The sequence below is a fragment of the Pelophylax lessonae genome (genome assembly GCF_965119305.1).
Source record: "Pelophylax lessonae genome assembly, chromosome: 5".
Taxonomy (NCBI): Eukaryota; Metazoa; Chordata; class Amphibia; order Anura; family Ranidae; genus Pelophylax; species Pelophylax lessonae.
In genome coordinates this window covers 77,121,887-77,149,638 of record NC_138772.1, presented here as the reverse complement: position 1 = coordinate 77,149,638, position 27,752 = coordinate 77,121,887, and the positions used below count along the sequence as shown (strand labels likewise).

The following is a 27,752-nucleotide window of genomic DNA, read 5'->3' as shown; positions in this document are numbered from 1 at the left end:
CTTCCACGCAACTTCACAGGTCACCCCCTAAGTCGGAGCGACCTAATGTGAACGGAGCCTAACAGTGTAAATTTGCTGTCCCCTCAAAATAACTCAACATACAGCCATTAATGTGTAAACCGCTGGCAACAAAAGTGAGTACACCCCCAAGGTAAAATGTCTAAATTGAGCCCAATTGGCCATTTTCCCTCCCCTGTGTCATGTGACTCGTTAGTGTTACAGGGTCTCAGGTGTGAATGGGGAGCAGGTGTGTTAAATTTGGTGTTATCGGTGTTATGTTGGTTAAGGGTTAGATTTAGACTTGGGTTCGACTTTAGTAATGGGTTTAGGCATTAAATAAGTTTACATCTTGACGTTTGAGATTTAGAGGTTAAGTTTAGTTTTAAGAATAGGTTGGCTTAGGTTAAATATTTGGGGTTATGTCAGCGTTGGGTAAATCGGAAATTTGCTTAACTCCTAATTTAATTTTAGATTACATTATAATCCAATTGTTTCATTTTTTTATTTTTTATTTTTTGCATGTAAAATTTTCTACCAACAACAATTCCCTTATAGCGAGGAGGGCTGATGGCATGAATGCTTGAATTCTGTGGAGTTTTCTATCTTTTATATTCCAACTAACATAATGTTCAAAAAGGAATGGGCTATATTTAGAAGTACTGTAGAAAATACCTGTGATATGCTGTAAAGTGGAAAGTCGGCTCTACAAATAAGTATTCTACCTTGATATCTACACACATACCAAATTGATAGTTTGCTCTGTACATTTTTGCATTGTCTCTCTTTCCTTATACTCCTTTCTTTTCTTCTTCCAGCTTGCTGGTGAAGAGATCCAGTGATAACAAATACAGACCAGACTGTGAGTCACAAAGTGTGCTGTTCCTTTATGCTGTCTGTTGCTGCATTCCTCCTAGATGTTCATGATTAAACATGGTTATCAGGGTGCATTAGAACTATTACCTGATCAGAGGTAGAAAAATTACTGGCAGGTCAAAGGTACTATCCCCCAGAATCTTTAAAAGTGTATGTAATATCCAACCACTATTTTCTCCCTTTTAATAAATGTGGAAAATACCAGCTGATCCTCCAGAAATCCGGTGCTTTTCTGTGCTTTCTGCAATTTAATTTCAAATAGTGTTCAGACCACAGAACACCCTCCTATTATGTTCTTATATATTCTCATGTGATATTCTCATGTGAAGAAGAACCTTCTAACACACCACCTACTAAGCTAACAACGCTGCTCCTCCATAGAAATGGTAAGGGGTTGTGGTCACCCTAGGACAAGAAATGTGTTACTGGCAGGATCACCAGGTGAAAATAAAAGCCTATAACAAAAAAGAAATTAAGCCACTACATCTAAAGACTGGTGGGCTGAAATCTATTAATTTTTAATTTTCTTGAGGTTAGATTCACAATAAGGCTAGAGGTGCACCAAGTGGAAGTATTTCAAAAAATATCTATATTTTTATTTATAATTGTATTGTATTCGACTTTTTAATTATATGAATTTATTGTCGGCCATTATTGGCACTTTTAGCACAAAAAAATCTCAAGAAAAATGCACCCCTTTATTAATCTAGATCTTCACATTGGTCTGTTGCGCTTCGGTTGTGGTGTTAAAAAAGTAAAAAAAAAAACGCACCACCACATTGAAATGCATTGAAAACACAGCAAGAACGCATCAATAACACACCCATGTTATGTTTTTGATGTGGCTTTTGAGTCACATGACCTATAAAAAACACGCCATAAGCACAGTAAAGTCGTGGGAAAATCACGTGTTTTCGGCGCAAATATCGCAACCTTTTTCTCTATCAGAAAAATGCCGAAGACACCATTTTCGTCCGCCAAAATTTTGATGCATCTCTAATTAAGGCCCAGTGGGCCGAGGCTTTCTAGCTGCAGTGTATCCCTCTCTGTTTTGATGTGCCCAGGAGGAACAGGTTCAGCATTCAGTGGTGCTGCCTGCATCAAAGCTAATGTCAGGCTGCAACTGAACAGAGCTGACAGCTGTGCTGAGTGGTACCCACGTTTTAGGAACCCTCCAGGTTCAGGTATGAATGCCTGGAATGCAGAAGACACTGTGTACCGGGCATTTGTCCCTGAACGCATGGGGCCCCCAAGACAGCAGACACGCCCCTGACATGCTTCTAGTTACACAGACCACATACTCAAAAATGATAGTCTAAAGCAGGTGTGGGGAACTTTTTTCTGCCAAGGGCCATTTGGGTATTTATAAAACCATTCGGGGGCCGTACAAAATTATAACCTTAAAAATTAGCCTGTTATATTTGGTCAAACATTTAATTAACTCACCTCTAATGTGATGGCTGCAACTGCTTCTCTTTGGTGAGGTGTGTGATGATGTGTAGCTGGTATTCATGATGTTGCTACTCGCAACAGGTTTTCCAGGTTTGCGTCGGTCAGCCTGGAGCGCAGTTGACTTTTTGTGGTGGTAAGTTTTGAAAAGAACTGCTGGCAGGTACTGCAGGAGGGTATAGCTGGCTGGTACTGCTGGTGGGTACAGCTGGCTCAGGCTGGTACTGATGGCTTGTTACTGTGCTGTGAGTACTGCTGGATGGTACTGCTGGCTCAGGCTGATACTGCTGTGGGTACTGCTGGCTGGTACTGCTGTGGGTACTGCTAACTCAGGCTTGTACTGTGCTGTAGGTACTGCTGGCTCAGGCTGGTAATGATGGCTGGTACTGTGCCGTGGGTACTGCTGGATGGTACTGCTGGCTCAGGCTGATACTGCTGTGGGTACTGCTGGCTGGTACTGCTGTGGGTACTGCTGACTCAGGCTGGTACTGTGCTGTAGGTACTGCTGGCTGGTACTGCTGGCTCAGGCTGGTACTGATGGCTGGTACTGTGCTGTCGGTACTGCTGGCTGGTACTGCTGGCTCAGGCGGGTACTGCTGTGGGTACTGCTGGCTCAGGCTGGTACTGCTGGCATGTACTGCTGGCGGGTATTGCTGTGGGTACTGCTGGCTGGTACTGTTGTAGGTACTGCTGACTCTGGCTGGTACTGCTGGCTCTGGCTAGTACTGCTGGTTCTGCTGTGGGTACTGCTGGTTCTGGCTGGTACTGCTGTGTGTTCTGCTGGTACTGCTGTGAGTACTGCTGGCTCTGGCTGGTACTGCTGGTTCTGGCTGGTACTGCTGGCTCTGGCCGGTGTGCTGCTGGTGGGAAATGCTGGCTAGGAGAAGTGTAGCAGCGCCACGCTGGAGGAAGAGGCAATGTTTCCTGTATTGGTCACAGGCGGAGTGCATTTGATATCACTCCGCCTGTGACTCACTCAAACTGTCATAACGGAGCAGGAACTATACAGGAAGCATCAGCTCCATTCTGACAGATCAGCTGAGAGACAGACTCAGCTGCATGGGGGGCCGGACCAGATCACTTCGGGGGCCGCATACGCCCCCCGAACCGTAGGTTCCCCACCCCTGGTCTAAAGGCTCATTTAGACAGCAATCCCTATGTTTAACCAGTTACCGACCACCCACCGCAGTTTTACTGTACATCAGTCGCGCGCAGGTGTAGGGGAGCGCGTCCGCCGTCCCTGCGATGTGCTATTTCGGTTCAGAACCGATCAGTCATCGGGTCAAGACAATGATTTTTGGCCTGGGGCTGGTGATCAATTCTGACCAATGGCAGAGTGTTCTGTGCCTGTGTAATGTAAACACAGGCACAGGAAATAATGCAATCTCCTCTCCTGGAGCCCTTTTCGGTAACGGCGTGAGAGGAAAGAGCATCTACCTTGAGTACACACGCACTACACTGACACCAGTACACATAGGCACATATTTAACCCGTTGATCACCCCCAGTTAACCCTATCACTCCCTTTCACAGTGTCACTATATACAGTAAACAGATAATTTACTGATCACTGTATTAGTGTCACTTGTGACGCCAGTTAGTGTCAGCAGCAGTTAGTGGTAGTTAGAGGCAGTCCCAGATAGGTTTAGGGCACCCGCCATATATCCCCTAATAAAGATTTAACCCCCTGATTACTCCTGGCTAACCCCTTCACTGCCATGCCACAGTGTCACCATTATAGTGTACAGATCTTTTTTCTGATCACTGTATTACTGTCACCAGTTAGCATTAGCGTCAATCCAGGACAGCGTCAGATTGCCCGCCACATATTTAGTAATACATTTTAATCCTTTGATTGCCAGTGACACACACACACACACACACACTAAACACTTCCATTACTAGTATAGTGTCTGAACAGATCAATATCGTTGATCAGATCATAACAACACTAGTGTCCCCTATAGTATAGTATTCCCAAAACGCAGCATTACCAGGATCAGCCCCGACACCTGCCAGCACCTGCATTTAGCCCCTCCACCCAGCCCCAAAGAAGTGCAGAATCAACAGATTACTGTCACTTCTAATACATAGCTCACTAAACCGCAGAGTCAGGCCTGATCTCTGCTAGCACTAGCAGTTACATTTTTTGGTAGCGGTTCAAACAGTCCTTGACAACCAGGTGCTATTTTTTTTTACCTATGAATCACACTAGGTACCTATAAATTTATTTGCCAAAATGTCCAAACAGAGGTACACTAGTGAAGAGACCTACACAATGCTGAGCATGACAGATGAGAGTGATGTGGAGTCCTCACATTTTTAGAATCAGGCTCAGCATATGAACCTGTAGAGAGCAGTGACATCCTGACAGATAGCTCTGACGACGAAGTAGTAGTCCCTACTAAGGTCAGGCGCACCGACCCCGTTCTTCTGTTGCTGAGGTGCAACAATCGCATGGTTCTCGTATGCAGTGTCGGTACTAGTGCTGCTCAACCTTCTGGTGAACTGGCAAGCACCAGAGGCCTAGTACATCCTGGTTGTAATCAAACCAGCACTGCAGTAACACTTGGTGATGTGGCGAGTCCCATAAGTGCAGTTCAAGCTGGTGTGGTGGCTTGCACAAGTAATGTCCCGCAGCCACCAAAAATTTGACGACAGGTCCTTCCTGATGCGCTTTCAAATCCTGATTGGGAGTCCACCACTTCTACAGCGCCCGTACATCCCTCATTCCCTGGCCAACCTGGAATTTAGGTGTAAACAGTCGATTTCCAGCCATGGGCTCCACGAAATAGAACATTGCATGTATGCCCATGGTTAGAAGTGGGTGGATGCTGGGAGGTTTAATTAATGGTGGGCACCACACACTTTCTGGCAGAGATTTGTTCATCCACATTGATGTGAATGGAGGAATCAGTTAGCCCACAGGCTGCATAAAAAAAAAACCTTACAATATATGCCCAACAAGGACCAGCAACCTACTGGTACCTCGCTGGAATTTGAGTGGTCATACCAGGATGACGCCGGTTTAGGTTTATGTAAAAGCAATTCCTAGTGGCCAATTTTTTTTTACAAGCAGTGGGAGGGGACTCCCAACCCCCCCCCCCCAAATCTCCCGCCGCCGTCCAGTTTTGTCCGGCTCTCCTGTCCCACCGGGTAACCCGAGACTGCAGCCGGTGGTTCCTTTAGCTGACCATAGAGCTGATTGGAGACCAGAATGACTCCAATCATCTCTATGGCCTAAGATACTGGAACCTACAAGCATTTCATGACTTTGGTTTTGTAAGATATTAACAGCGCAATTGGGAAAGCATCTTATTACACCAATCTTGGTGTGGTCAGATGCTTTAAGGGCAGAAGTGAAATCTAGAGTCTAATAGACCCCATTTTTTTCAAAAAAGAGTACCTGTCACTACTTATTGCTATCATAGGGGATGTTTACATTCCCTGTGATAACAATAAAATGATAAAAAAAAAATTAAAAAAGGAAAGGGAAGGTGTCAAAAAAAAAAAAAAGCAAAATAAATAATAATAAAACAAAATTCAAGCATCCCTTTCCCCCCGTGTTTACGCACACAGGCGAACGCAAGCATCAGTCTTGTGTCATATGTAAACAGCAATTGCACCATGTATATGAGGTATCGCCGCAAACATCAGATCGAGGGCAGTAATTCTTACAGTAGACCTCCTCTGTAAACCTAAAGTGGTAACCTGTAAAGGCTTTTAAATATGTACGTAGTCAGGGCTGGCCTTAGGCGTTTAGGTGCCCTGTGCGAGCTAATCCTGTGGCACCCCCCACCGCGCGTGTCCCCCCCCCCCCCCCCCCGCACATTTTCTTGCACTTTTTTGCACTTTATTTGTCTTTTCTTTTTTATGATCACTAGTAACTTAGCCCCCCTTACATTAGAGACCCCTCACAGAGCCCCCCTTACATCTAATACCCCTTTACATTAGAGATCCCCACAGAGCCCCCCCCTTACATCAAAGATCCCCTTACATTAGAGACCCCCACAGAGCCCCCCTTACATCAGAGACTTCCCACACAGAGCCCCCCTTACATCAGAGACCCCCACACAGAGCTCCCCTTACATCAGAGACCCCCCACACAGAGCCCCCCTTACATCAGAGATCCCCACACTGAACCTCCAGGCCGTGGTCGCCGCTTACCTCCCGATGTGCGGCCTGATCATCTGCGAGCTGTGATGGCCACACAGCGCCCCTGTTGCCCAGGGCGACCTGTGCGGCCGCACAGCTCGCACACCCCAAGGGCCGGCCCTGTACGTAGTTTGTAACCACTGCACGTGCATGCACAATTTTAAAGCATGTCATGTTTGGTATCTATATACTCGGCATAAGATCATCTTTTATATTTTACCAAACAATTGGGCAATATATAGTGTGTTTGTGCAATCAATTTTAAAGTGTTTTTTTTCCCCCAAAAAGTTGCGTTTGGAAAATCTCTGCGCAAATACCGTGTGACAAAAAAAAATGCAACACCCACCATTTTATTCTTGAAACATTATTGAAACACTATAGAATGTTTGGGGATTCAAAGTAATTTCCTAATAAAAAAAAATATATTTTTTTCATGTAAACAAAAAGTGTCTGAAACGGCTTGGTCTTCAAGTGTTTAGAAGAGTGGGTGATGTGTAGCATAAGCTCCTAATATTGGGCATAAAATGCCAGGGCAATTCAAACACCCCCCCAAGTAGACACCTTAAGCTATTTGCTTAGAGGCATGTTGAGTTCATGGAATATTTTATACTTTGCCACAAGTTTTGGGAAAATTACATTTTTTTTTTTTTTTTTAACTTAAAGTTGTCAATAAATAATATATTTGTAATGTGAATGGTGCGCTTTTCAAAAATATATAAATGTGTTATAAACTTATCAGAAATGGACAATAGTGATATAAAAACCTCCTTGTGGCATAAAAATGGTGATATAAAAATCAATAGGATGAAACAAATCAAAATGAATCAAAATATATCACAATGTGTAATAAAAATGTCCACAGTCCTTGTGTGCAAAAAGTTCACAAATGAAAAGAAATAAAATTCTTCTTAAACTTCTGTGATAAAAAATATATAAAGTGATGGGGAATCCAAAGCGTAATCAGTGTGGTGATAAACAAATGGTTAAATCCCTCCACCTTGTGAAATGCCTCCTTACCCGGCGGATATAAGATAAGTGCCTTAGAATATATTCTAAGGCGCTCTGGCCTGAGACTCAGAAGGGAATCTGAGAGAGGAGCTCTGTTTGGACTTTCAAAAGAAAAGGGTTTTAAATTCCTCTCCTTCATATTTCTGATTGAGTGTTCAAACTGAACTACATCATACATCATCCAAGGCGCTTTAAAGAAACACATTCGGAAAACCAAAATCTGTTGCTCGTCCCAGGTTATTCCTGCACAGCCTCTTCTTCCCTTTGCTTTGGCAGTCGCATGTCCTCTATCATCAAGTCTAATGCAGAGACTATTGCCCTGCAATAAATCTTCCCTATACTCTTTGCGTATGTTGCCGATTCATCGTGTGAGCCGTTAGCCACCTACCCCTATTGAGAGAGACAGGAGGAGTCTTTACAAGTTTCAGCCGTTGATTAGAAAGCTGACTTTTTTCCTTCGTCTGGTAAGAGGCTTTTATTGGTTTTCGCGCTGGTGAATCTGTGCACGAGTGGAGGTGTTCATATTGAGATTTATACAGCCAATACACGAGAATATATTCTAAGGCACTTATCTTATATCCGCCGGGTAAGGAGGCATTTCACAAGGTGGAGGGATTTAACCATTTGTTTATCACCACACTGATTACGCTTTGGATTCCCCATCACTTTATATATTTTTTATCACAGAAGTTTAAAAAGAATTTTATTTCTTTTCATTTGTGAACTTTTTGCACACAAGGACTGTGGACATTTTTATTACACGTTGTGATATATTTTGATTCATTTTGATTTGTTTCATCCTATTGATTTTTATATCACCATTTTTATGCCACAAAGAGGTTTTTATATCACTATTGTCCATTTATGTTAAGTTTATAACACATTTATATATTTTTGAAAGGCGCACCATTCACATTACACATATCATTTATCACCATTCTGGGAGCAGTCTTTTACACATCAGCGCACCCTTTTCCTTTTTTACAATAAATAATATATTGCTCACACATGCCATAGGTATATGTGGAATTACACCCCAAATACATACTGCTGCTTCTCCTGAGTACAGGGATAGCACATGTGAGACTTTTTTGGAGCCTAGCTGTGTACAGGACCCCGAAAACCAATCACCACCTTCAGGTTTTCTAAGGGAGTAAATTGCTAATTTCTCTTTAGTTCATTGATGGACACAGCTCCTGATCTTCTTAACCATTGGGTTATACTGGCCCCTACAGGAGTAGGACACTAGGCAGAAAAAAAGTCTGGCTATACCTATGGGCAGTCCCAGGGGGTATACTCCCTCTCTCTGCTATAAGTACTCAGTTTTGTTTCTGCCTAGACAGGAGTAAGGACCTAGTTCCTTGCTGGGATCTCTGCTCCTGGCAAATTTTTCTTTTTAGATAGATTTTTTCTCCTGTTTTTTTCCTGTGAGATTTACAATCAACTGCCAGACTGGAAGATGGGCTGGATAATCTAGATCCAGTGGTCACCCCAGTCTGGCCAGCGAGCACGCACAGACCTTAGCTTCGCGCTAGGTCGGCTGTGACATAGCCCCACCGGACGGGGGCTGGCCTGCAAGCTGAAGGCCTCGCAAGTTCGCATACAACCAGGTCTCAGCCCGAGTCGCAGCGTTCCTCCTGGCCGACAGCCCCCCATTTCGATGGAGAGGAGGTTCTTTTCTGGAGCGGTGCCCGCCTGGTTCCTAGTATGGTGAGTAGCTGTCCCCCTGGAGGGGTTTGGGGTGGATGTGGGCCCCTCCATAGGTTGGTAGGACCCCTCGATGTCCCTCCTTCCTGTTAGGCACCCCGCTTATTGGTCTGGTGGTCCCTGTGGGCGATATCGCCCCCCATCTGCCCTCCCCCCCTTTACTGACACTGGGGCTGTGGGGTGGCCCTGTCCACTGCCTGGGGTGGGGGCAGAGTGCTGTGCTGGCAATGGGGGAGGGGGGTTGGGCGATCGGCTGTGGGGGGGAGGGGGGCTGTACCTGGTGGGGGATCCTGCCAGGGGCCCCCTTTCTGCCTGTCCTGTTTTTCTGACGCCTAGGGATCCATCCCATTTTCTTGTAGCCTGTGTGCGTAATGCACGGCGGCCATGTTTGTGTAGTCCAGTGGCCATTTTTCGGTGGTTTGCCATTGAAAATAGTGGTGGCCATGACAGTGCAGCCCAATGGGCGGTAATTTCGGCGGAGGGAGCCCCTCCTCATCCCCTGGTGCTGACTTCTGGATCTTTTAGTTCCCTGATCGCCGTTCGTGCAGTGCAGATTCTCCTGGTTTCTGCGGGGTGGGGAGTCTGGTGGGGTCCTCCCCCTCTCTACTGAGGATCGATTGGTTCTCTGTGGCTGACAACCGGGTGGGCTGCCAGAGCAGTGGGCATTGTCCCTTAGCATTGTTTTACACTTCTTTTTTTGTGGGGTCTCCCTGGTGACTCATGGAGTCCTTGGAGCACATCTCTCCACCTGATCTCCTCTTTGAAGCTGCGGGGCCCTCCGGGTCCCCTCCATCCATCAATGAACTGACGGCCGTCCTGGATCCTTGGTGTCCCGGGTGGAGGTGGCTTTTGGGTGACGGGCTGGCAAAAAGCGCCTCCCGCTTTCCCCTGCCCCATCTGTCTCATCAGATCCTGAATCTGATTCAGCCGCCGCGGACATGGGTCACCCTGCTGGGTCTGCGACTACACTCCCTGAATCCTCAGATAGTGAGGAGGATTCCTCCACTTCTTCAACCGCGTACGAAAAGGTACTTGTAGATGCACTTATTGTAGCTGTGCATGAGACCTTAAAGATGGAGGATGCAGCTGAAGCTGCGGTGAAGGCGCAGGTTCCCTGTGGCATTCACAATCCATTCAGTGCGCAAAAGGTGTTCCCTTTCCCTTCCATTTTTGACAGAATTATCACTAAATAGTGGGGACGACCAAAGCGTCCCCTTGGGGTCCTGAAGCGATTTTGCTATGCGATACCCCTTTGAGGAGACCCTTCTTAAGAAGTGGACTGTTCCACCGGTAGTGGACCCTCCAGTTTCCAGATTGAGCAAGGCAACCATGATTCTGGTTGAAGAGTCCTTAGCCTTTAAGGACCTGTCTGACAGGAAGGCATAGGCTGTGGCCCACAATATGTACACCCTGGCTGGTTCGGCACTGAGGCCGATATTCACCATTGCACTGTTGTCACAGACTCTGACCGAATGGGCTAGGCTTTTGCGCCGTGACCTAGAGGGGGAGTAGCTCCCCCCTGCCTTTGTTGAGCTGGTGGAACAGCTGCTCCAGGGGCTGTAGTTTATCTGTGATGTCTCTTTGCATGCGGTTCCCCTAGTGGCTCGGCTCTCTGTTTCGACAGTGGTTCTTTGGCGTGTCTTTTGGCTCAAACGCTGGTCTGCGGACCAGACTTCTAAAAAGGCCTAATTGGTGCTTCCCTGGATGACATCATTAAAGGTCTCACAGGGGAAAGAGTTCACAGGTGGGTCCACGAGGTCATTCGGTCCAGGTACAAGATCGAGTCTCGTTCCTACCCTCCGATAAGGTTCTTCCTTCTAACGCGTGACTGTCCTCGGATCTGCTTACAGGCGTTTTTTGGGGCTGTGAAAGATCTTTTACTCTAAAGGGTAATGGTCCTGGTTCCGATTTCGGAATATTTTCAGGGGTTTTTACTCAAACCTGTTTACAGTCTCCAGGAAGGAAGGCAAGGTGCGTCCAATTCTGGATCTCAAGGCACTGAACTGCTTTGTGCGAGTGCAGAAGTTCAGAATGGAGTCCGTTCTCATGGTGGTGGCTTTCCTGCATCAGGGGGATTTTTATTGCCTCCATCGACATCAAGGATGCTTACCTTCACATTCCAATATATGTCAGTCTCCAGTGCTTCCTCTGCTTTTCCGTGGGAGAGGAGCATTATGAGTTTGTGGCATTACCCTTTAGTTTTGCTTCTGCTCCTCGGGTCTTCGCAAAAGTGTTGGCCCCGGTGCTAACATTGTTGACCTTCCTTCAACGGGGAGTTGAGCAGAAACTGGCCTTGAGTACTATCAAGGGTCAGGTGTCGGCCTTAGCAATCTTCTTTCAACGACCCTTGGCCACATACTCCTTGTTGCATATTTTTCTTCAGGGAGTTAGGCACTTGACCCCTCCAGTGAGGTCTCTGATGCCACCTTGGTACCTCAATTTGGTGCTCTGTCCTCCAGAAGCCTCCTTTTGAGAATCTTCGGGCGATTCCCCTGCTTACGCTGGCCCAGAAGGTGGCCTTTTTGACGACTTTCACGTGCAGGGTGTCCGAATTGGTGGCGTTACCCTGTCGTTCACCTTACTTGGTGGTTCACATTGATGAGGTTGTTCTTCGCCCCTGCCCGTCATTCTTCTTCAGGTTGTCTCTGATTTTCATATGAGTGAAGACTGTTGCCTTCCCCCTGTGTCCCAGGCCAAAACGTCTAAAGGAGATTGCTTGCATGCCTTGGATGTGGTCTGGGTGATTAGGGTGTACCTGGCAGCTACAAAGTCTTTTAGGAAATCAGACTCACTATTTGTGCTTACGGATGGGCATCGGACAGCTTCCTCTGCGACCATTTCCAGGTGGATCCAACAGACAGTGATTCAGGCCTATTCCATCAAGGGTCAGGTTCCTTCTTTCCCTGTCAAAGCACACTCTACTCAGGCAATCAGTGCCTCCTGGGTCTTCCGTTATCTGGCGTCAGTGACGCAGGTTTGCAAGGCGGTCACCTTTCAAAAAGTTCTATAAAGTGGATTTGTTGGCATCTGCGGATGCTTCCTTTGGTAGCAAGGTATTGCAGGCTGCTGTTTAGAGGACCTGGTCCTCTTTGAGGGTGTATTTTATTTTTCAGGTGAGCTCCAGTTGCTTTGGTTGAGCTCCTGTTTACCTGGTTGGCTATAGTTAGCCTTGGAAATTTATTTTTCGCTGTTCCCACCCCTCAAGTTTGACACTGCTTTGGGACGTCCCAATGGTTAAGAAGATCCGGAGCTGTGTCTGTCAATGAACAAAAGAGAAAATGGTATTTTTAACTTACCGTAAAATCCATTTCTCTGATTTTCATTGACGGACACAGCACCCACCCCTCTGTGGAGTTGTAATACTTCTGACACAGCTTGTAACAAAACTAAGTACCTATAGCAGAGAGAGCGAGTATACCCCCTGGGACTGCCCATAGGCGTAGCCAGACTTTTTTTCTGCCTAATGTGCTACTCCTGTAGGGGGCAGTATAATCCAATGGTTAAGAAGATCAGGAGCCGTGTCCGTCAATGAACATCAGAGAAATAGATTTTCCGGTAAATCAAAAATCCCATTTTTACTTCCTCACTACCTATCACAGTTTCGGAGGCCCTGATTAAGATAGCACAAAACCCCCCAAATGACCCCATTTTGGAAAGTAGATACTCCAAGCTATTTGCTGAAAGACATGCTGAGTTCATGGAATATTTTTTGCCTCAAGTTTTGAGAAAATGACAAAAGTGTTTTGTTTTTTTTTACCTAAAGTTGCCACCTAATTGATATTTTGCTCAAACATGCCATGGCTTATATGTGAAATAACACCTCAAAATACATTCTGCTGCTTCTCCTGAGTATGAGTATACCACATGTTTGAGACTTTTTTGGCAGTCTATCCGCATACAGGACCCCAAAATCACTGCCTTCAGGCTTTCTAAGGGCATAAATTGTTGATTTCACTTCTGACTACCTATCACAGTTTCAGGGGCCACGAAAGGCCAAGATGCCCCCCCCCCCCCCCAAATGACCTATTTTTGGAAAGTAGACACTGGAATGTCTACAGAGCGGCCCCAAACCTTCTCTTCTCGGTCCCCCGCCGCCACTGCTTTTTCTAGTGCCCTGCATGGGAAGCTGCTTCCCATGGGGGCCCTCGTGCATGCTCACTTTCAAGCCCTGCTGCTGCTTCCATTGACACAGACAGCAGGACTTGGCCCCGCCACTCGCTCCATCATCACTGGCTTTGATTGACAGCACTGAGCCAATGGCCAGAAGTGACTGAAAAGAAGAGTTGCAGACAGTACAGCGCTGGATTGAATGAGGGCTCATGTAAGTATACGGAGTGGGGGGCAAAATCAATTCCTAAACATTTTTTTTTACCTTAATGCAAAGAATGCTTTAAGGTAAAAATAAAATGTGGGCTTTAGAACCACTTTAAATCATTATCACACCTAAAACCAAACGTTTATTAAATTGCAGATTACCAATTCTTAGATGTGACGGCTGCATTCATTTTATTCATTTTTTGGCTTACTTCTATTTTCACCTGGTTATCTGACCAGTAAGTCTGTTATTTTTCAATAGAACAAGCTGTTCTGCAGATGTAGCAGTTAGTGTTAAGACCAATTATTTACCACTGACAGGGGTGCTTACAATGATCAGCTTGTATTCATTTATGTAAAACCTTTATCCCCAAATTAACAAAACGTTTGTTGTAACTGCTTAATAAGTGTTAGACCGGCCATACACGGTTCGAGTCTTGGCCGAGATTGAAACAATTAATGGGCAGGCAAAGTGTACTAAGTTGATCGATTGATCAACTTGGGTACAACCAGCCTGCTGGATTCTTTCTGATTATTGCAAGTGACTGCTGTAGCCCCTAGCGATATAATACCCATCTTCTCCCGCTGGGGGCAATGGCCCGGCAGGAAGGATTCCCCTCTCAGCATTGTCTGTCAGCCAACTGCAGGAAAAGCAATTCGAACAGTCTATGGCCATACTTACACTCCCCTCGTTCCAGACTGACAATGCTGCTGTCAAAAGTGCCCCTGTGGTCCTTCATCCAGAGTTGGGGCACTCTAATACAGGAGGTGTGTTACTGGCCAGATCACCAGATAAAACACAGAGGCCTAAAAAAAGAAAACGAATGCAGCCACCACATCTAAGGATTGGTAAACTCCAATATATTACATTTTTGGCTTTGGGTTTAATACTGCTTTAAAACTCATCCCAACTAGATTATAAAATGGGTTTGTGTCTGTCCCCAATGTTCTTTTTTTCATCCTTGGACAACCATACTATATGTTTGCTTATGGAAGAAACTTTCTCCCCACTCTACACGCACATACTATACATATAAGGCTACATGTACACGGGACGTTTTAAAAAGTCCTTTGAACGCTGGAATTTTACAGCTATGTAAAGGACGTTTAAATGTCCGTTGTGTCGCGTTTGCAGCCGCGTTTAGCGGGCGTTTGCGCTCAGATCCGTTTTTAGAGGTCAAAAAATCATTTCCCTTTAAAATGGAAAAACGCAGAGATGTATAGTAACTAAATAGAAATACTTCACTACTGTACTTAAGTACCGAAAGGCGGTATCTGTACCTTCCTAGAGTAGAATTTTTTTCTCCTACTTCCACTTTTACTTCACTACATTTTTTCGATGATTTAAATACTTCTACTCCGATATTTTTTTTTTGTGCTGCATAGTTACTCGTTACAATTATAAAAATTACCACTGCCAGAACAGTAGATGGCAGGTTTCATGAAGCTCAAAACATGTGTATTATCAGCGCATACGAAAATAAATGCTACTGTATGTATAAATAAAAGCTGCATTTGAAATAATAAAAAACAATATGATGTTCAAACTTTTGACTTCTTTCTTTAATAACTACGTAACACAGTACTTGTACTTTTACTTTCAGTACTTGAGTAGCAATTTTTTTTCAAAACTACTGGTACTTTTACTTTCAGTACTTGAGTAGCAAAATTTAAAAAAAAAACGACTTGCAATACTTAAGTACAAAAAATGTTGAATACGTTAGTACTTCTACTCAAGTCACTTTTTGATCGAGCACTTGTACTTTTACTCAAGTATGCATTGTCGCGTTTTCGGTCGCGTTCGGTCACGTTTTGCGTTTGAAACGCCGGTAAACACACATTCTGAACATCCTGAACGCAAATAATTGTTTTCCAAAAAACAACACTGAACTCAACTGCCTCTAAATGACTGTAAATGACCCAGTGTACATGGACAGATAAGATAACATAGAGGAGGGTTCAGGGGCTTCTGAAAAAAACGCCCAACTGCTCCTAAACGGTCATTTTACAAGTAGCAGTGTACATGAGGCCTAAAGATACATATATACAGGATGTATCTATCTTAGCTGCTTGGTAATTAATATATTAGTATTACATACAATATGTTGCAGAAAACTGCTCCACTAGATTATTCAGAAATGTTGGGGACTATAATTACCATTTTTCTCTAGGAAGCCAGGTGCAGAATAACTAATCCAAGTGACGGCTTACCTTGCAGAAGCAGCTGCAGCGCCTGCTCCATCAGTGTGATCTGCCCTGGAGGCAGAGCTGCGTCTTGCTGATAGTGACATTATTTGGAAGCGGCAGAGATTAGAGTATAGTCAGCGTTTTACACGACGCTCAGAAGTCTTTTCACAGCATGCAAGTAATAACCATTCATTGAAACCTCATTTACTGACGTGTGCTCACCTTTTCATACTCTATTTATTTCTGTTATTCTGGAGCTTTGAAGTGTTAATAGGTGATATTTTCCAATGTAACACAAAGCTTAAAATCTGAAACCTGTATATTCACTTATAGAAAAATGATACTGAGAGGAAAAGCTGCTGTTACAGCCGTCTCCAGATAATACTAATTGTCTGGCTTTCTTGTTTTGAAGGGGTGTCTGACTCAGGTATTTGGTATTTTTAGGGGGGAGGCAGCAATGCCAGTCTCCATATTTCCTCAGTTTAGGTTTCCTTTAACCACTTGACCTCCGGAGGGTTTACCCCTCTTCACGGCCAGACATTTTTTTGCATACGGCACTGCGTTACTTTAACTGACAATTTCGTGGCCATGCAACGCTGTACCCAAATAAAATTTATGTCATTTTTTCTCACAAATAGAACTTTCTTTTGGTGGTATTTGATCACCACTGAGTTTTTTTTATTTTTTGCGCTATAAACAAAAAAAAAAAAAACCTGACAATTGTGGGAAAAACAATATGTTTTACTTTCTGCTATAAAACATATTTAATACAACATTTTAAAAATCTAATTTTTTCATAAATGTATGCCAATATGTATTCTGCTACAGGTTTTTGGTTAATATCCTAATAAGAGTATATTGATTGGTTTGTGCAAATGTTTTTTTTGTCTAGAAACTATAAGATATAATATTGGAATTTTTATTTATTTAATTTTTTTAATGCTAGTAATGGCGGCAATCAGCGCCTTCTAGCGAGGCTGCAATATTGCGGTGGACAATCAGACACTTTTGACAGTTTGTGGGAACCAGTGACACTAATACAGTGATCAGTGCTAAAAAATATGCACTGGTACTAATGACAGTGGCTGGGAAAGGGTTAAACATCTAGGGCAATCAAAGGGTTAACCACTTAAGCCCCGGAAGATTTTTCCCCCATTCCGACCAGGGGGTATTTTGCGATTCGGCACTGCGTGACTTTAACGGACAATTGCGCGGTCGTGCGACGCTGTACCTAAACAAATTTGGCGTCCTTTTTTTCCCACAAACAGAGCTTTCTTTTGGTGGTATTTGATCACCTCTGCGATTTTTTGATCACGCGCTATAAACAAAAAAAGAGCGTCAATTTTGCAAAAATAGCAATATTTTTCACATTTTTTTAATATGAAATTCCCCCCAAAAAAATGTAAAAATCAAAATTTTTTAACATTTTCGGCCAATTTGTTTTATGCTACCTATGTTTAGTAAAAAAAATCGCAAAAAGCGTATTTTGATTGGTTTGCGCAAAAGTTATCGCGTTTACTAACAAAGGGAAAGATTTTTGTCATTTTTGTTGTTTTTTTTTAACGCGTAATAGCGGCGATCTGTGATTTTTTTTTTGCGGTACTGCGACATTGGGGCGGACAGATCGGACCCTTGACTTACATTTGTGACACTTTTGGGGTTACCAGTGACATTTCTACAGTAATCAGTGCTATACATATGCACTGTTACTGTAAAAATACACTGGTAGTGAAGGGGTTAACTTTATTTGGGAGGGAGGGGCTGTGTGTATCCCTAGGGGCGTGCTTTCTACTGTGATTGGCTGTGGCTTGAGCTGTAAGGACACTGATCAACGGATCTACATACTAGATCCGTGTGATCAGTGTCTTTACAGCGAGGAGAATGACAGGTGGCTTGTTTACACAAGCTGCCTGACATTCTCCCTCTCCCCCGCCGATCGCCGAGTGACCGGCGGACATCGGGTCCGCTGGTCACACGCGCGGGGGGGTCCGTGACCACGCGGGAGCGGGAGCGCGCCTCCGGGGGCCCGCGCTCGCTCCCTAGACCCTCACAAGCTAGTGACGTAGCCCTACGTCACTTTGCCTGTGAGGGGCTGACTGCCGACGTGGATCGGCGTTAGGCAGTCGGCAAATGGTTAACTGTGAGCCTAGCCAGTGTTTTTGTGTACTGTATGCTGCTTTTACTAGGGGAAGTGATAGATTTTATTCCCTGCTTTGCAAGGATACAAAATCCATCCCTTCTCCCTGTCAGAATAGAGATCTGCCTTGTTTACATAGGCAGATCTCAGTTGTGTGTGTTTTACACATGATCAGCGGGTGCCGGCGGACATCCAGTGCCTGGCACCCAAAGATCGGCTTCTGATGTGATTAATCACAGCAAAAGGGGGCCGCTGGTGGTGCGTGCACTCCCCCTAGGCAGAAGTGCAGAATCAAATGTGTGTAAGTGTGTGTGTGTGTGTGTGTGTGTGTGTGTGTGTGTATATGTATATAAAACAAAAAGCTATCAGCGCAACCAAAAAGGGGACTACTAAAAATCAAAAGTGCATTTAATCAATAGTGCAATAAATCAATGTAGAGACCGGCAGCACACACTTAATCGTGCCAACACCTCACAATACAAACTAAATTACAAAATCATAGTGATGCGCCAGTCTTTAAAAAGTGTGTATCAATAACACATATAGTGCACAATTCAAAATAATTTGCAAACTTATGAATAAGTGTCCATAAACGGTGCAATCATCCAAGGTGTCCATACATAGTGAATGCAAAATCAGCTCCCAAGTGTCCAAAAGAATAATCCTGTGTGAACTTAATACACCTCTGTGAGCTATGCAATCCCACCACCAGGTGAATTGGTCTCTCACCTCCACTGAAGACCCGATCACGGGTCAATAACAGCCTTGTTCTATACACAGGGATCCACGGACCTCAGAGGCTATGGATAGCCTCTCACCTCCAGAGCGATTGCAACCTATAAAGGGGAATAAATAAAGAGATCTAGTGCTCTCTGTTATAGATGACTTCTTCAGTGAGGCGCCGACGTAACGCGTATAGGGGGCGGAGCCTGCGTGCTGGATGCCGTCTCTCTTCCTGCTCATACAAGCTGACTGCTATGCGCTGTGGAGCGCCATCATTGTGAGAACGGTCATTCTATTGAAAAAAAGTATCTGATCCCCTGCTGATTTTGTATGTTTGCTCCTAAAGACACCTGTTCACCATGGTCAAGACCAAAGAGCTACCCAAGGATGTCAGGGACAAGATTGTAGACCTACACAAAGCTGGAATTGGCTACAAGACCATCACCAAGGAGCTTGGTGAGAGGGTGACAACAGTTGGTGAGATTATTTGCAAATGGAATAAACACAAAATAACTGTCAATCTCACCTCTTGGAGTTTCAGTGATCATGAGATCGGTGGGGAATGAGCCCAGAACTAGAAGGAGAATCCTGTCCATGATCTCCAGGCAGCTGGGACCAAAGTCACCAAGAAAACAATTGGTAAAACAATGTGCCATAAAGGACTGAAAGCCTGCAGCTCCCGCAAGGTCCCCCTTCTCAAGAAAGCGCATGTACAGGCCCATCTGAAGTTTGCTAATGAACATCTGAATGATTCAAAGGAGAACTGGGTGAAAGTGTGACGAGACCAAAATCGAGCTCTTTAGCATTAACTCAACTTGCCATGTTTGGAGGAGGAGGAATGCTGCCTGGCCTGTAATAGAACACCATCCCCACCGTCAAACATGGAGGTAAAAATATTATGCTTTGGGGGTACTTTTCTGCTAAGGGGACAGGACAATTTCATTTCGATTTTCACCGCATCAAAGGGATGATGGACAGGGCCATGTCCCCTTAAATCTTGGGTGAGAACCTCCTTCGCTCAGCCAGGGCCATGAAAATGGGTCATGGATAGGTATTCCAGCATGACAGGGACGCAAAACACACGGCCAAGGCAACAAAGGAGTGGCTCAAGAAGAAGCACATTAGGGTCCTGGAGTGGTCTAGCCAGTCTCCAGACCTTAATCCCATAGAAAATATGTGGAGGAACCTGAAGATTCGAGTTACCAAATGTCCGCCTCAAAACCTTAATGACTTGGAGAGGATCTGCAAAGGGGAGCGGGACTACAACTACAAGAAACGTCTGACCCTGATTGCCAACAAGGGTTTTGCTACCAAGTACTAAGTCATGTTTTGTGAAGGAGTCAAATACTTACTTCACTCATTAAAATGCAAATCAATTTATAACTTTTTTTAAAATGCGTTTTTCTGGATTTTTTATTTTTTTTGTTATTCTGTTAAAATAAACCTACCATTAAAATTCTAGACTGATCATTTTTGTCAGTGGGCAAATGTACAAAATCTGCGGGGGATAAAATACTTTTTTTCCCTCACTGTATGTGCAGATTAATGTGTGAAATTATTATTGCAAAATGTGCAAACAAAGCCCCTGGGAGGACGAAAAGCGTAGGGCGGAGTTTAGTAGTGACGTCCTCACGCCCACCGGAGCACTATCAGGTGCTTATGTTGTATGTGTATTTCTTCCTTGTTTGTGAGCACATGCTCTATATTTTTAAAAGTAAGTCAGGTTAAACTTCACTATGTAATTTTTCTATACTCTTTCTCGGTGCATAAGGAATATGGTGCGGTGCGGTTATGGTTGTTGAGAGCGAGTGTTAGAGCCATGCATCCATCTGGCATTTGAGGATTGTTCCTAAAAAGCACAATTTGACCTCCTGTGTACTGAGGTCTTCTTGTCCGGTAGGTAGCCATGTTTGCTGGTGATTGGTGCTCTGGAGGTTGTGATGGCGATAAAGAAATAATTTACTCACAGTGGACTTTTATTTTACTTTTCTCTTTCGTTCATTGACGGACACAGCTCCTGATGTTCTTAACCATTGGTTTATACTGCCCCCTACAGGAGTAGGACACTAGGCAGAAAAGCCTATGGGCAGCCACAGGGGGTATACTCCCTTTCTCTGCTATAGGTACTCCAGTTTTTTTTTTCTGCCTTGTCAGGAGTAAGGACCTAGTTCCCTGCTGGGATGTCTGATCCTGGACATTTTTTTCTTTTTAGATAGAATTTTCTTTTTTTTTTTCTCATGGATTTTTTCCTGTGAGATCTACAGTCAAATGCCGGACTGGGCGACAGACTGGATAATCTAGATCCAATGGTCACCTCAGTCTGGCCAGCGAGCGAGCGCATACGACCGGGTCTCGGCCCGAGTTGCAGCATTCCTCCTGGTCGACAGCCCCCCATTTCAAAGGAGAGGAGGCTCTCTCTGGAGCAGTGCCCGCCTGGTTCCTGGTATGGTAAGTAACTGTCCCCCCTCTCCCCCTGGAGGGTTTTGGGGTGGACATAGGCCTCTCCATGGCACGGCCATCCTTCCCGTTAGGCACCCCCCTCATCGGTCTGGTGGTCCCTGTGAGCCATATCGGACCCCCATCCGCCCCCCCCCTTTACTGACGGTGGGGCTGTGGGTGGCCTGGTCCACCCCCTAGGGTGGGAGCAGGGTGCTGTGCTGGCAAAGTGGGCAGGGGGTGCACCGCCGGCGACCAGACGATCGGCTGTGGGTGGGGGCTGTACCTGGTTGGGGCTCCTGCCAGGCCCCCCCCCCTTTCCTGACTGTGCCATTTTCAGGGGTCTAGGGATCCCTCCTGGGTCCCTGGGAGATTTTGATGGTGGGAGCCCCTCCTCATCACCTGGTGCTGACTCTGGATCTTTTCATTTCCTTATCCGCTCGTGCAGTGCAGATTCTCCTGGTAGCTGCGGTGCCTGGTTTCTATGGGGTGGTGATTCTGGTGGGATCCTCTCCCTCTCTGAGGATCGATTTGTTGCTCTGGGGCTGGCAACCGGGTGGGCTGCCGGAGCAGTGGGGGTTGTCCCTTAGCAGTGTGTTACACTTTTCTGTGGGGTCCCCCTTGTGACTCATGATCGCCTGAGGAAGGAGCATGCATGCTCCGAACGCGAGCACCCCCCTGCCACTATTGGATGTAAGCCTGGATACTGAACGCTGCCAGAAACACAGGAAGTGTCGGACTCCACCGGCACAGCCAGGACCACGGCCACCACAGTGTACTTCCCTAACACCCCTGCAGTGTTGCAGATGAACCATCACCATTTGCTGATCAACTATTTCCTCTGTGTGAGTTACTATGTTATTTTTATGTAATAAATAACCTTTTAATCTACACTGAGGTGGCGCTGCTTTTCTTCTCCTACCCCTTTTTGTATGTTGAAGAGTCCCTCTAGCTCTGTATGAAGCCTGCAGCCACCTCCACCATCCATCTCCACTAACCCCAGGGGTTGAACTATCCTGCATACCTCCTAAAAAGACTACCTACAGCCACAGTTGAAACTTTTTTCATGAGATCGAATGTACTTGACTCTTTCACTGGCGCAGGTCGAACGTTGTGTATATGTACCGGGCTAGCAAAAAGCGCCCCCCGCCTTCCCCTGCCTCATCTGTCTTATTAGATCCCGAATCTGATTCGGCGGCTGCGGATGTGGGTCACCCTCCTGGGTCTGCGATCATGCGCCCTGATTCCTCCACTTCTGCAACCACGTACAAAAAGGCGCTGGTGGACACACTGATTTTAGCTGTGCTTGAGACCTTAAAGATGGAGAATGCAGCAAAAGCTGCCGCGGAAGCACAGGTTCCTTTTGGCATTCACAAGTCATCTAGAGTGGAAAAGGTGTTCCCTTTCCCCTCCTATTTTGACAGAAATATTGGGCACGACCAAAATCTCCCCTTGGGGTCCCTAGGCGATTTTGCTAGGCAATACCCCTATGAGAAGTCCCTTCTTAAGAAGTGGACTTTTCGACCGATGGTGGACCCTCCCGGTTTCCAGATTAAGCAAGGCAATCATGATTCCGGTTGAAGAGTCCCTAGCCTGGCTGACAGGAAGGTGAAGACTGTGGTCCACAATATGTACACCCTGGCTGGTTCGGCACTGAGGCTGATATTCACCATTGCCCTGTTGTCACAGACTCTGACTGAACGGGCTAGGCTCTTGCGCCGTGACTCGGAGGTGGAGTAGCCTCCCCCCCTGCCTTTGCTGAGCTGGCAGACCAGCTGGTCCAGACGTGGGCCCTCCTTCTTGGCTCATAAGAAGTTTTTTTCGTCCCTCTGGGACAACTTGCAAGGGATTGGAGCTCTTCAGGGCCTCCTCTGGAGGATCCAAGCAAACTTGGTCTGGCAAGTCAAGAGCGGGCTTCTCCAGACCCATGGACAAAGCCCCTTCAGCAGGAAGGTGCGCCCTCAGCCATACCTGGGGTGGGGGGACATCTTCACTGGTTCCCGGACTCGTGGACTCCCATGGTACAAGTCAGGTGGGTCCAGGAGGTAATTTGGTCCGGCTAAAAGATCGAGTTTCATTCTTACCCTCCTGTAAGGTTCTTCCTTCCAACGTGCGACTGTCCTTGGTCTGCTTACAAGTTTTTTTGTTTTGGGGGGGCGGGGTGTTTGGGGGCAGTGCAAGACCCTATATTTTAAAGGGTAATGGCCCTGGTTCCGACTTCTGTCCCAAGAACCAATCTTCCATGCTGCTTTACAGTCGCTGGCTTTGGCGGCTTGGCTGTTGAACGCCAGGTGCTGATGATGGATAGAGGTTTGTCTGAGTCTGTGATTCCAACACTGTTAAAAGCTAGGAAATCTACTTCTAGGAAGATCTACCATTGTACGTGGAAGACGTACATTGCGTGGTGTGAGTCTCTTGGGGTTCATCCTCATTCTTTTTTCTGGTGGTTCGGGTCTTGACTTTCCTTCAACGGGGGGGGGGTTGAGCAGAAATTGGCCTTGAGTACTATCAAGGGTCAGGTGTCAGTCTTACCAGTCTTCTTTCAACAGCCCTTGGCCACACGCTCCCTGGTATGTACTTTTCTTCAGGGAGTTAGGCTCTTGACCCCTACAGTGCAGTCTCTGTTGCCGCCTTGGGACCTCAATTTGGTGCTCTGTCTCCTTTTGAGAATCTTTGAGAGATTCCCCTGCATACGCTGTCCCAGAAGGTCGCTTTTTTGGGGGGCTTTCACCTCTGCGCACAGGGTGTCGGAATTGGCGGCGTTGCCCTGTTTCACTTTGGTGGTTCTTCACCCCTGGCCATCGTTCTTTCCTCAAGTTGTCTGATTTTCATTTGAATGAAGACATTGTGTTGCCTTCCCTGTGTCCCGGGCAAAACATCTGAAGGAAATTGCTTTGCATGCCTTGGATGTCGTCCGGGCAATTAGGGTGTGCCTGGCAGCTATGGAGTCTTTAGGAAATCAGACTCACTATTTGTGCTTTTGGATGGTCCTCGAAAAGGGTTGTCCGCTTCCTCTGTGACCATTTCCAGAAGGATCTGACAGATGGTAATTGAAACCTATTCCATCAAGGGTCCGGTTCCTCCTTTCCCTGTCAAGGCGCACTCTACTTGGGCACTCGCTGCCTCCTGGGCCTTCCGTCAACAGGCGTCAGTGACGCAGGTTTGCAAGGTGGCCACTTGGTCTTCGGTGCACACTTTCACAAAGTTCTATAAAGTGGATGTTTTGGCATCTGCGGATGCTTTCTTTGGCCGCAAGGCTTTGCAGGCTGCTTTTTAGAGGACCTGGTCCACTTTGAGGGTGTATTGTTGTTTTCAGGTGAGCTCCAGTTGTTTTGGTTGAGCTCCTGTTTACCTGGTTGGCTATAGTTGGCCTTGGGAATTTCTTTTTTGCTGTTCCCACCCCTCATGTTTAACACTGCTTTGGAAAGTCCCAATGGTTTAAGAAGATCAGGAGCTGTGTCTGTCAATGAACGAAAGAGAAAATGGGATTTTTGACTTACCGTAAAATCCATTTCTCTGATGTTCATTGATGGACACAGCACCCACCCCTCTGTGGAGTTGTAATTCTTCTGACACTCCTTGTAACAAAACTGAGTACCTATAACAGAGAGAGGGAGTATACCCCCCTTGGACTTCCCATAGGCAAAGCCAGACTTATTTTCTGCCTAGTGTCCTCCTCCTGTAGGGGTCAGTATAACCCAATGGTTAAGAAGATCAGGAGCTGTGTCTGTCAATGATTATCAGAGAAATGAATTTTACGGTAAGTCAAAAATCCAATTTTTTCATATTTAATGGGACTTTTTATTTGATATACGGGACTATACTGATACCACGTTGTTTGCACATTGATTTGCATTATTAATTTCACACATTGATCCACACACATTTTTTCAGAGAAAAAATAAGATAACTTTTTGTATATTTGTATTTAGATATTTTTGTGCATTATTAATCGAGGAGTGCTGCTGTTGTGTTACTATTGGTGAATATTTAGGCACTTGGGTGTCAATTCACTAAGAGTTAAATAACGCTGAAAAAAATGCGCTAAAATAACGCATGCGCAAACAATTGTTCAAATGTTCAAATCACTAAGAATTGTGGTTTAAATAACTACGGTAAAGTTTCAATAATGCGGTAATTACCGCATATTTTCATGCGGTAATTTATCCTATTGCGCTTGTTGCTAATGAGCGGGATGGGAAGCGGATGACTCATCAGCTGTCAGCTAATTTACCATGGAGACAAGGTACTTTGAGGGCATGTGGCCCGTTTCCTGACCTGCCGGGCTGCATGCGCGGATAATGGTCCGGTATGGATTTTGGGGGTACTCCATGCTGTTTTTCTTTAAAATTTTGATGTGGAGTTCCCCTTAAAATCCCTACCAGACCCTAAGGGACTGGAATGCTTGGGGGGGGCGGGGCAATGCTGTTTTTTTTTTTTAAATAATTTTTAATCGCCAGCATGTTTTCTTTACATGCAGCTGTCAGCAGGGAACCCACTGACAGCAGATTAGTCATCCATTGTTAAGGACGCAGTGGCCGACTTTATGGCCTGATCCTTAGCAACCAGCTATTTGGGGGGGGGGGGGGCCACACTGTTTTTGACAAAATTCTGCATGATACTGTTCTGCTATAGTTTGTTTTTATTTTTTGTTTTTTTGTTTTTGCAATATTTACCAGCACAGTTTTCATTTTAATTTTTATTTTTTTATTTTTTTGCGAATTGGGCTTTTTTTTCCTGCATGCAATAATTTATGTAAATGAGTCACATGACCATGTTATCACATGCAGTAAACGTTAGTGAATTGACCCCTTGGTACGGGTTTATCACATATTATTTACATTCACTTGGATTGGCAGCTGTATGTGGCATGTGTGACTCTTGTGGTGCAGGTCAGTGTACTTGGATCATCACACCAATGGTTCATTGTCCAGTAAGCATGCAAGTCACAAAGGACAAAGCTAAAAGAGGAATTAAATTTCCTGTCTGTTATAAAATGTGCAGAAGTTGCATGAAAAAAAAAATTGTACATTTCATCAGTTTTACTTTTATCATAATCCATCTACATATGAACACATAATGAAAGCAGAAAGGTACCTGCACACCAGTAAACAAAGGTCATGTGCAAGTGTAACACCTCTTTTAAAAAAAAATCTTCTCTGCCCACACACCATGGCTACTTCAATACCTGTAAAATCTTTGTGTTTTCTCTGCATCCATATGGTAAGTAATTATTCAGACTTTGTCCACTGGGTGGCAGCTTGCTGTCAAATTCTGCAGAAAAAAAAAAGGATTCTTCATCTGAAGGGAAATGAGCCTTCCTAGAGGAGCAGTGATTGGATAAATGTCATTTCCACCTTAGAACTCTGAGAATGTTACCTCTATGAGAGAACTTATCTACATAAAAAAAAATATGGAACAACATTGCATAGTTTTCCACTTTATGGAACTGATTTCTTACAGAGTAAAAATAGTGATATATTCTAATATATAAATTATATATATATAAAATAGTGATTATATATTAATATTATTGATTATATATTATTATTAGATTATTATTATTATTATTATTATTAGATTATTGATTATATATTAATATATAAAATAGTGATTTATTCTGATGGTGATTTTGAATGGAAATGTAATGAATTTTTTGTGTTTGCAGATACGGGGTTTGAAATTCCAAATAAATTTGTAGTTGGTTATGCACTGGACTACAACGAACACTTCCGAGATCTCCATGTGAGTATGCTGATAGTATACTGCGAACAGAGAGTGATCAGTACAGTCAAAGCACAAACATCTGGCATCTGTTTTAATAACTCATAGAATAGACAGTAATCATTGTAAATAACCATCTGGAAATTTATATAGGAACACAACCACCCTTTCTTGATTCCCTCTTGGAAGCACTAGGTACAATTGACTATGGGATTTGTATTGTGCATAGGGCAGTGCATTGCATTATCCAAACATACTAAAGTGAGGGGTGAAAAGGAGAGGTTCAGATGCTCAGAGGATGTTACAAGGAGGCAGAAAAGCATCTGTGCCAATCTGCCAACCTCCTATGTTCAGAATGCAGCAGGGAAGCTGGAAGCAAGTGGAGATCACTGGAGTATTGGTGTCTATTTCAGGTACTTCCAGCTTCCAGGGGCATTAGACAGGTGTGGCATATACATACAATATTTACATGGGTCCAAGGTGGATGAATGTGTCTATAAAATATCGATACTTGGATTTCTTTTTATGGGTTGGTTTACACCAGAATCACGATATGGCAGCTGATCATTTGAATGGCCCACAAATCACACTGGAACACACAAAAAGTAGTGAATGCACTACTTTTGAAAAACGTTCTGTATCAAATGGCATGGTACTGTGGTATCATGCCATCTGGAGCCTGCAAATGCACTGCATTTGCAAGCTGCGTTTGGGGTGCCGTTAATGCATTGCTGCCCGCAGATCACAGTGCGTTTTAACCACAGTGCAGGAAACATGCACAGAACGCACCTTTCCCACATCGCCTTTTGTTATAAACCGGCCCTAAGGCTGTCTCCAGAAAAATTCTGACTGTGAAATATGCATTATATTTCCTGTGATTGTAATGTTTATTGCACTTCTAAACTTTGCGCACAGGTAAAAAAAATATTTGGTGGTTCTTGTCAAACACGGCACCAAATAGCATGGAATGCTTTCTATATCATAGAGCCCCTATAATGTAATGCTAACCTCCCCAAATATTGTCACCTACAAATTAGTGT

The 27,752-nt window shown here is 44.8% G+C and overlaps 1 protein-coding gene across 1 annotated transcript in view; it reads left to right on the top strand.

The window, feature by feature from the left end:
• Window positions 1–27,752, top strand: part of PRTFDC1 (phosphoribosyl transferase domain containing 1) — a 78,686-nt gene that overhangs the window by 34,908 nt on the left and 16,026 nt on the right. The window contains exons 8-9 of the mRNA XM_082258123.1: window positions 816–859; window positions 26,657–26,733. Of these exons, the coding sequence (XP_082114249.1) occupies window positions 816–859; window positions 26,657–26,733 (121 nt within the window). The remainder of the gene's footprint in view (window positions 1–815; window positions 860–26,656; window positions 26,734–27,752) is intronic.